Source organism: Lagenorhynchus albirostris, chromosome 12 (assembly GCF_949774975.1).
Source record: "Lagenorhynchus albirostris chromosome 12, mLagAlb1.1, whole genome shotgun sequence".
Lineage (NCBI taxonomy): Eukaryota > Metazoa > Chordata > Mammalia > Artiodactyla > Delphinidae > Lagenorhynchus > Lagenorhynchus albirostris.
The window spans coordinates 75,663,262-75,673,645 of NC_083106.1; the positions used below are offsets into that span (position 1 = coordinate 75,663,262).

Below are 10,384 nucleotides of genomic sequence, written 5' to 3' on the forward strand. Positions count from 1 at the left end.
ATAATTTAAAAATCAAGCCAAGGAACGTCTTTGAAAATCGACTGTGTGTAAGATGGTATTGAATGAAGAACCAAGGGAGGACACAAAGGCAACTTAGTCTTTGTTCTTTGTGTGACATTAATTAAAAGAGTAATGAGGAATGTTTAGAGCTGGGCGTTGAAAGCATAAGAACTAGCTTGCTCTGGCAGCAATCTTTTTCTTGTTTACGTCAAAGCACAAAACTTGGTAGACGTGGTCTGAATGAATTAAAAACACACAGGCAATATTTCTCTCTGACTCTGAGAGAAATGGGAGCGACTGAAAACAAGAAAAATTATCACACGCTTACCATGAAATAACTGACGATGTGATAGGACAGATCTGCTGGTGGCTGAGAGCAGCTCCCAGCCCCGTTGTCCCCTTTACAGCACACACCCCAGCCAGGCACTCGCCCATGGATTTAATTTTCACAGTAACTCTAAGAAAGGCTTACAAGAAATTTAATTTTTAAAAATCACAGAAATGAGGTCTCTAAAACAGGAGATTCAACTGAAAAGGCCACAGTTTAGGTGCAGTATGAGAAATATGTAACGATGCCCTTCCTCCTGAATGAGGGCTGTACCTGCATATTCCATTTAGGAATTCATTCAAGTTCATTTGATAACCAGGTTACCTGGTTCAGCCCTCAGAATCACCCAGAATACAATGTAAGTACCTGTGTTTATAGTTGTACATGTGTGACAGACTTTATTTATGACTCAGTGTTTTTTGTCTTGTGGCCTGCACCATGCTGGCATTCATTGTTGGCAATATATTTCTTTCTAGGTATGTTACATTATATTCTTTTTGAAGGACTGGTAAAATATTATCAGAATTTAAGATTTTCTACTAGTTTTTAGAATACAGTATATTGCTTCTCCTATGCAATATTTCCCCCTACAATATATCTCCAAAATTACTTGAAATAGATATAAGAAACATTTTCCCCTGCAAAAATGGGAGCTGTCTTATACAACTGTACATATATACAGAAAACATGGCATATATTCAGGATTGCACATAGGATGCTTATGAGGAAGAGAGGAGGGAAGCAGGATGGAGGGAGGAGGAGAGGAGAGAGGGGTAAGGAGGGAAGAGAGAAGTTCTCCTAGAACAAGAACGTACAATACTCACTCCTTGTATTCCTATTATGCTTACATACATATTTCACTGAATGGTATGGAACAGTATCAAACACGGTTGTTAGAGTCATGTTCATGTTACTATTTTATATTTTTATTCATTTTCTCTAAGTTCTACTACCTGCCCCAGCTCAATCAGGCTCTAAATGAACATTTTCTCAGTACTCCGGTGACTGAGGGTATCAGCTGGTATTAAGGAATCTTTCAGAGTCTTGCCAACAAATCCCTTGATGTGTGACATTCGGATGGTTTTGACCCCTTTTCTGGAGAGGTCTCACTATGCTCCCTGAACATATATTTCACGTTTATGTGTTTAATTCAGTGGTTTCAGTGGTTCTCAAACTTCAGTTTTCAGCAGAATCACTGGGGGGCTAGTTAAGCCACAGATGCTGGCTCTCCCGCCAAGGTTTCTGATTCAGGTCAGGGGTGAGGTCTGTAAATCTGTCACATCTCCACCTGATGCTGACACAGCTGGTCTGGGGACCACAGTTTGAGAAATACCTGTTTAAGAAAACATCTTCAAGTACTAGAAAGGCATGGTTCAAGGATCCTACGGGAATCCCACTCCATTTACCATCCATTTAACCTCAGGCAAGTTAGCCAACTTGCTTTCCTCATTCCTTTATCTATACAACCAAAGCAAGAGGTAGGGAAAGAGGTAGGGAGGATTCAGACCAGAGCTGAAACAGCAGGGAAAGAAATGTGAGAATGAGACTCCAAAGGCAGTTTGAAAAAAGAAACAACACAACCAGAAGTCATTAGGAAGCAGGGGCGCTGGGTGGGCTGGGAGAGCTTTAAAGGGAAGGAACTCCTTGCAGAGCTGCCAGGAACGACTCAGAGAAACACAAATCAAGGGGCAGCGACTCTCTCCTTCAGAAGACAGGGCGGCTCCTTTTGGGGCCCAGGGCCCGTCTCTCCCTCTCTCCGTGTGTGCTCTGTAAATCTTCTAGGTTTAGGGCCCCAAGCCACCTGGGATTCCTTTATTATCTTCCTTTTGTATCTTCCCCTTTCCTCTCTCTGCCAATTCCTTCCCATCAAAGTACCAGTGGGCTAACGTCTTTTCCATCCTAAAGAGAAAACTTTCCCTCCACCTTGCACGCCCCGCCCCCAACTGCCAACCTATCACTTCTCCTTCCTTCACAGACCAACGCCCCACCAGGGATTCCCCAGCCCCATGGCTCCTTACCCGGGTCTTCAGACGCCACCTGGGAGCTAATAAGAAATGCACAATCTCCAGCCTACTCCCATTTACCCTCATCATCTGATCTCCTGGCTTTGATAATGGAATTGATATTATTCCATCAATTTTCCCACTCCAAACTGTAGCCCACAGCTACCTACCTGGTTTCTCTTCACTGCACACTGAACTTATCCAAAAAAATTCATTTTAGGATGTTTAGGATCCAAGTATTGAATCCAAAATCCTCAAGGTACTTTCATATTTCTAACAGAATCTTGAAATTTGAAAACCAACAGCAGGGCATTCAAAAAACACAAATAAAACCTGAAAAAAATGAAATATAATCCTAAACGAAAGGACTAGATGAGAATTTGCTACAGGTTAAACTATTCCAAAAATATCACAATGAGTAAAGACCTAGGAATACACAAGTGCTTTGAGCAGTTTTAGCTTTTGTTCCACAGAGGGGCCCTCAACACCGTCACTCTTTGTTTATTCTGTTCTGGTTACATGACTGTGCACCTGCACAGCTCCCGCAGAGGAAGAGCCCTGATACTCACCCTACCTGAGTCGGCTCCCTTTCCGAGGATGCTGGACCTCCCTCTCTGATTCTCCTTCCATCATTACAGTGGTTTGGTAGATCTCCAGAAACGACAGATCAGCAAGGCCACTTTGTTCGCGGTATTAAATAACACCCACATAAACCTTTTCTAAACATATTCATCCACAAATGTCACCAAGGAGCCCTTCCATGCCAGGTGTTGTGCTAACCTAGGAGTACAGTGGTAATGAGAAAAGACACACTCCCTGAAAGCATGGAATGTAGGCCCTACAGGGAAGACAGGCTGATTAAACCATAGTAATTTAGCTCAAAAATGCCGTAAACAGTACAGAATATCATGGGGACCCCTAGCAGGGGAATCTGATCTAGTCTAGGGAGGTAGTCAAGGAAGGCAAAAGAGATTTTAAAACTACGTCAGCAGAAAAGAATACTGTAGTGCACAACTAGACCAAAAGGAGAGGGAGAACACATCCTCCAAAGAGAAATCACGTGTGTACAAGCCTGGAGCTGAGAGCGAACAAGGCGGATTCAAGTAAGTGGAAGAAATTTCGCATGTCGCCGAGCAGAACGTGGAGGACACAGTGGTGAGAGGCTGGGCTGGAGAGGGAAGCAAGTACCACACTGTGGAGAGGCTTGGAGCCCGTTTTATGGGTTGAGGACTTCATCCTAAAGTAAGTGAGAGGACCTGAGACCAGGCTGCAATATGGATTTGAACACAGCAAGGCTACAACCACAGACATGGAGTCCAGTTGGGATTTTTCAGACAAGACCAAGACAGTGGTACTGGGAATGCAGAGAAGTGGAGGGAATCCAGAGATGCACCCCAACTAGGGCATCACCTGGACATGCCAGACACCCACCTGAAACCCAGCTCAGGCTGCATCACAAAGTGACATTCGGAGCCTGGTACAGGAAGAGCATGGGAGGACGGATGGCCTCCACCTGGAACACTCCGCATGTGAGACGCCAGGCTGCCCTGCCCAGGCCCAGCCTCTGCGGCTCCCTCAGGCCTCGTCCATGTGCCAGGACTTGTTCGGCCCTCCTGATTCCCTATCTCCACCATTCCCACCAGAGCCAGCGCCTGTGATGATAAGGAACGTGTTCACATTTCTAAACTATCGCTGTTACTGTTAAAGCCATTTGATACTGAGCTTTTTCAGCCTTAACTTTAATTTCTTTGCATGTTGACAGTGGTCTCTAATATCAAAAGTTTAATTCAGTTTTTATATATAATGAGTAAAGCATTTCTAACGTACAATTATAAATTTACTTTAAATTATTGTACAGACTTTCATTAGAATCCATACTAAATTAAGGGCGTATTCTCTGATGTTTATGTACATTATGCATGTGTGCTTTAAATCAACTGCAATTTTAGGCAAATTCCCATTATTATTATATTTGACAATTTATATTACAGGAGCTCTTGTGAAGAAGGAAATGCTATGCATTCATAGTCTATGCTCTTTCAGCATCTGTAAAACAGAGAAGGCCCCAACATATAAATGCTGAGCTCCACAGCTGTGTCTGCAAGTCTGTTATTTGTGGTGTCTCCCCATTATGTGGTCTGGAACAGGGTGAGAAGGAAGGGAGGGGACAGAGGCTGAGTAGGCGGGGCCAGAAGAGTGGCAGCTGGGAGCCAAGACAAGCTCCGAGCAGGGTGGCGGCGATATCCAGCCCCTACTCTGGTACCTCAGCAGCACCAGTCGGCTGAGAACCTTTGCCTGAACGCAAACTTACAGGAAATGAGAAGTGGGGTCTGGGGTAGGCAGTGCTGCAGTAATGGGAACAGCAGGGGAGGCTGGACAAACTTGAACAATGACAGCAAGAAGGACGGGGAAGCTTCCACAGCCATCTGGTTGTGCTGGTTGCTCCCCAGGACCCCAAACTGACAAGAGCTGAGTTCAACCTAAACTGCCCTGCCCACCACGCTCCCCAGCCCCAAGCCCGTGACACCTGAGCCCCAGATTCAATGAGTATTTACTAAATAAACAGACAAATTGATGCGTTAATTTCGTTTGATTTTCTTGTACTTTTTTACTTTAGCTAGTTGCTCATCCAGTAACCTATGTATCATTTATGAAGATACTGAGTGCCTATGTTGTAGGGGAAAAAGCATATGCCTGACAGGACATCCATCTCTGCCCCTCCTGTAAATGCCAAAGCACTGTGCAAGTCTCACAGCAACCGTCCAGATCCCACCAGCACATTCACACACACACGCAAAGCTTAGCTCTAAATCTGCTCACTGAAATCCTAGGCCAGTCTTCCCACTAACAAGGCCCTATGCCTGTCGTCACATCCCTTTCAAACCCTGGTCAACATTTAAGAACAACCACTAATGTCTTCCTGGCCATTCTCTATGCTCTGTGTCTCCCTCAACTACCTACTCAGACCCCACCTAAATGCTCACAACATTATAAGGCCATCATTTAACCGGAAGCTGTTCTAGATAAAAGAACACTTCTCTCTCTCTCTGTCTCTCTCTCTCTCTCTCTCATTTTCTCCTCTATAAATCAAGAAGATTCTTGGGGAAAAAAAAGCTCTCTAATTTATTCATTATCCCCACCACTTCCCCACTCTTTAAGTTAGGATGTGTTCAGTTACAAGGAAGAGAATTATGTGGATAACAGTGGCTTAAACCATTATTTATCTTTTAAAACAAAATTCCTAATAAAGTAATCCTAGAGTTGCTTTGGCTGGTCAGATGACAAGAAGGAGCAAGGCTCCTCTCACCCTCCTGCTTATCATCCTTACCATGTTGACATTAATTTTTCAATATTGCCACATGGTCGTAAAACGGCTACCGCAGTTCCAGGCATCACATCTTCATGTGGCAGTGCCCATACAGGAAGCAAGTGGTTGAGGTAAAAACATTTTAAAATTGCTACCTTTCACAAGCCTCAATCTCTTTATACAATGAGGTGAATCTTTACCAAAAGCTCTAAAGATTCCTCTTTAGCTTCCACTGCCCAACCACAGAACAATACTGGCAAAACAAGTCTAAGCCTTTCATAGATTAACCCACTAGGCATGGGCACATGTCTGTCAAAACAAAATTGGAGTGTTTTAGTAAAGAAGAAGGAAGCTGGCTTTTGAGTAGACAGCTAACCTGTCTGTCACATATCACCCAGAAGATTTTAAGAAGTGTGACACCGGATGTCTGGGCTTCTTCCATCCATCCTCCCTTCCTTCCTCTAATAAGAAGCATTTAGGTAAAATTAAAATGTGGCATAATTCCAAGAGCAAGTTCTACTTATCCCTTCTCTATATAGTCTAGCCCCCTAATAAATACAATAAAGAATATTTCCCTTTAAGAAATTACAGAAAAATAAATCAGAATAAAGAAATAGCTGAGTTCCTGAAATGCTGTATAAACCATATCATACTTCCTTATTTGTTTACTTTGCCATTTCAGCTCTGCTTTATCTAATTCTGGGTTGTTCGGTTGCTTCAATGGGTAGCTAATGCTGTAGATTAAGTTCCCCAGCCTCTCAATCTGTCAGGAAGGATTCCATTCACCATTTTTTGAGGGCCTGTGGTCTCTGAACACTGGAGAACATGCATGTGTAAAGAAACACATAATATAAATACACAAAATATAAATACGCCTATAAAATAGTTTGATTTTCAGCGATGGAGTTTTCTTAGAGCAAGGCGTGTCAGTCTTTCAAGTCATACATCTTTAAAAACCAACTGTGTTCCTCCTTTATTTTCCTATCAATCTAATAGCCCCCCTTTCTTAGGTTTTTTTCCTTTCCCCTTTAATACTGACTCTATTTATCTGAATCTATCCATTTATTCCTCATTTTTCAAGTTTAAGCTAACAGATGGAGAGTCAGACTACTTCCAAACATCTGCACTGAAACGCTTTACCTGCAACTCTCGCTGCGAGTAAAAGAGATTTTAATTACATGATATTTGAAAATTCCTCTCACAGGCACTGCAATTGAAAGATTTCAGTGTAAAAACAAGTTGTCCTGGAGGCTCTCACCGTTAGGTCCACTCACGTCCCAAACAAATCACACACCCCACACCGTATTGGTGTTGTAAGCAGACCCTTGACGGTAAACAACAGCTCTGATACCATGGATGCTTACGATATTCACAGTTCAATATTACTGGGAATTTTTACATGTGTGCCATTATATCAGTCATATGACTGCACAAAAAAAGTTAAAAATAATTATGTTTGCCATTCACAGATATTCTCAAAGAGGCCATTGCCTAGAAAGACGAGAGAGACTAAAATGTGGCTATAAGTCATGTAACACTGTTTCTGCTCACACAGTGATGAGATTTAGTAACACCATGGGTATCGGTTAGCAGGGTTTGCCTGAACCTAGAAAGTACCCTACTATCACCCATGGCAGGCACCAGTCCACTACACCTGCACATCCTAATATGACAGTCACAGTCTTTCCAACGGCTCCTTTCCCTCTGCCCACCCTGCAGTGTTGGAACCTGCAGCCTCCCTGTCAAAGCTGCACCCTCCCTGTAGCCTCATCCACAGTGATAACTTCACTATCACTTAAATACCAAGAAATCCTTACTGACAGTCTATATTTCCAGTCTGCTCATCCCCTTTGATATTTAGGACCATACTTCTACCTTCCTTCTAGGTAATGGCTATATACTCAGGGATATGTTCAGAACACTCTCAGACAGACCTGGACTCAACCTGTTATCCTATACGCTTTTTTCTGTGTTCACTCTCTGGAGTCGAAGCATCGCAATCAATTTAACGAACAAGAACTAGAAACCTCAATTATCCTACACGCCTCCAGCTCCCTTAAAACCCCCTCTTAACTCAGTCACAAACTTCTGAAGTTTCTACTCTGAAACTGTGCTTTTTGGTTCTCCCTATCACAGATCTAGTTCAACGCATCACTCTTCATGTGGGCTTGGTAAACCCTTTTAGAAGCTGCCTCCTTGCCTCCAACCACTGCCACAGCCAAAGCATCCTCTACGCTCCACTTCGTTTGACAAATATGGATCGAGCACCTTCTGTGAGGCAGGCTTTGGGGTGGGTCTTGAGGAGAGAGTGGTGAGCAAATCAAAGACCCTCTCCTCAGCAAACCCAGACTCAAGTCAAAGAGATCAAGCAGCAACCAAGTAAGCAAACAGGTACATAACCCATAGGGGGGTGTTTGGGTAAAAAATAACTGTGAGTGGTGCTATACCTGTAGCGATCACTGAGCAGGGGTCACTTAGAATAAGAACTCTGGGAAGGGAAGAGGCAGCCACACATCAGAGAGACGAGCACAGCAAAGCTCCGAGGAGAGAAGAGCCTGCCCAGGCTGGAAGGAAGCCCAGGGACACTGGAGCTGTGTGCAGAGCGGGAGGGTATATGCATGCAGGGGAGCAGAAGTGAAATCACCGTGGCATCAGGAGCCACAGCCACGAGGGGGGATCTAGTGCGAGGCACAACGCGAAGTCAGGGAAAGGTTTTAGGCAAAGGAGTAACATGATCTGATCTACATTTTCAAATAATCGGCAGAATTACGTTTCATAATCACAATGTGAGGGTCAGTCCTCTGAGTCAAAAAGGTGAACGGCTCCTGACGAAGGAGGTGCCCATGTGCTCTGGTTTGTCCTAGAGGGTCCTGGTCTTCCCTGCTGTCCTCGTGTCATTATTACAGTCCCCCTTTCACGCTCTCTCACAGGTTCTATGGAGATCACACGTTGTTTGGCCAACTCACGGATAAGGAACATTCCTCAGGCTGACATCCAAAGCCCTTCTGAGCCTGGTCCCCACTCACCTCTCTGCCTCTCCCTGTCAGATCTCTACCATACGGTGTTCTGGGCTCTGGGATGTCCCGCTGGCCATGGTGAATGGGGCATATATTCTCCTTGCTGCCCAGCTCACGCTCCTGCCTCTTGCTGCAAGCTCTGACCGCCTCACTATTATGGACAGACCCACGAGGGCCAAACCTGAGAAGCCTTTCCGGAAACCAGGCAGAATGAATGGCTTCCTGCTCTGCTCTGCACTTTGTCACTGACTCTATGATAATGTTCATCACAACTGGGCTAATTATCTATATATAGGTCTTTTTTCCCTGCTGGAATGGTAGGTACTTCACGGTAAGGGCAGCACCTCTCTCTCTGTGTTTTTGGGTCCTCACCACCCACTGCATGCCTGGTCCAGAGCTGGTACTTGATACAGAGCTGCTGGGTGAATTATGTAATATAAAAGCAACATAAAATACAGAGTAAAATAATATGGATGAGTAAGATTTTTAAATTAATTTCTCCAGTAAACTTACAGTATTATTATTGCCTTTGCATCTAGACAATTTATTCTCCAACTTCATCCCCATGTGTAATGCAGCCCCATTGATTAGAAAGTGACAATAGGTTCTTCATGAATGATTAGAAGTAAAAAATCTTTATAGGGTAAGAAGAAGAAGTCTAATTTTAGGAAACTAAACAACGGTGTCTTGGTAACAAATTTCTAAATAACTGTGAAGCTGAAATAAAACAGACTGATACATCCCCAGGATTCATCCACTCACCACTCTCAAATGATCCTGAACAAATCCTGCTCAGAAGTTGTTTTTGACGTAATTGCAGAACTTCAGCTTCCAAGGCTTTGACTTTTGCTCTCCACTTTGATTCCTGACCAGACACCGTCCTTGCGAGATGCTCTGTGTATTCTCTGCTGCTTTTGTCTGCTGGTTTTGAGTGGATAATTGCCAAGGCCAGAGCCAGCTTTGAAGTTCTCAAATACCATGCTTGACCATCCATCCTGGCTTTTGTCCCTATCATGTAATAAGAAAAAAAAGTTACAGAAATTCTTTGCAGTACATTTCATTTGCTCAAAATTGATTTTGCAGAATAACACTAATAAGTTTACAACTTGAAACCAAGTAGCAGAAAAATTTCTCAGGAACTGAAGACAGTTTGAAAAAAACACGCAGAAGAGAAATGCAAACACATGCACATTAAGTGTATTAAGATTCAAAACAGTAGGTGAGGATACTCTGACAATTTCTTGGAATTTAAAAAAACACAAATTAATTCATTTAGTGGTTTCTAACCAGAGACACACATTGAAATCTCTGAGGGAGCTTTTTTTTTTTTAACATCTTTATTGGGGTATAATTGCTTTACAATGGTGTGTTAGTTTCTGCTTTATAACAAAGTGAATCAGTTATACATATACATATGTTCCCATATCTCTTCCCTCTTGCGTCTCTCTCCCTTCTGAGGGAGCTTTTTAATATATATACCTGGTCTCATCCCTCCAAAATTCTGACTCGGCAAATCTGGGGTAGGACTGAGGCTTTTATATCTTACCAAGAGTTCACTGTGTAATCAGAATCACTAAATTATATCCTTCGTTTAAATGTAAGCCCTTCTACTTCTCTAATCCACTCTAAGTCTTGAAGTCAGTGCCCCCCAATCCTGAATTCCCTAGTGAACATTTACCCACTATTCCTACTTCTCACCAAGCCCCTCTAATCTATATTTAGAACAATC

The 10,384-nt window shown here is 43.2% G+C and overlaps 1 protein-coding gene across 1 annotated transcript in view; it reads right to left on the reverse strand.

The window, feature by feature from the left end:
• Positions 1-9,649, reverse strand: part of MEI4 (meiotic double-stranded break formation protein 4) — a 199,228-nt gene extending 189,579 nt beyond the window's left edge. The window contains exon 1 of the mRNA XM_060167689.1: positions 9,418-9,649. Within this exon, the coding sequence (XP_060023672.1) occupies positions 9,418-9,649 (232 nt within the window). The remainder of the gene's footprint in view (positions 1-9,417) is intronic.
• Positions 9,650-10,384: the final 735 nt, after the last annotated feature.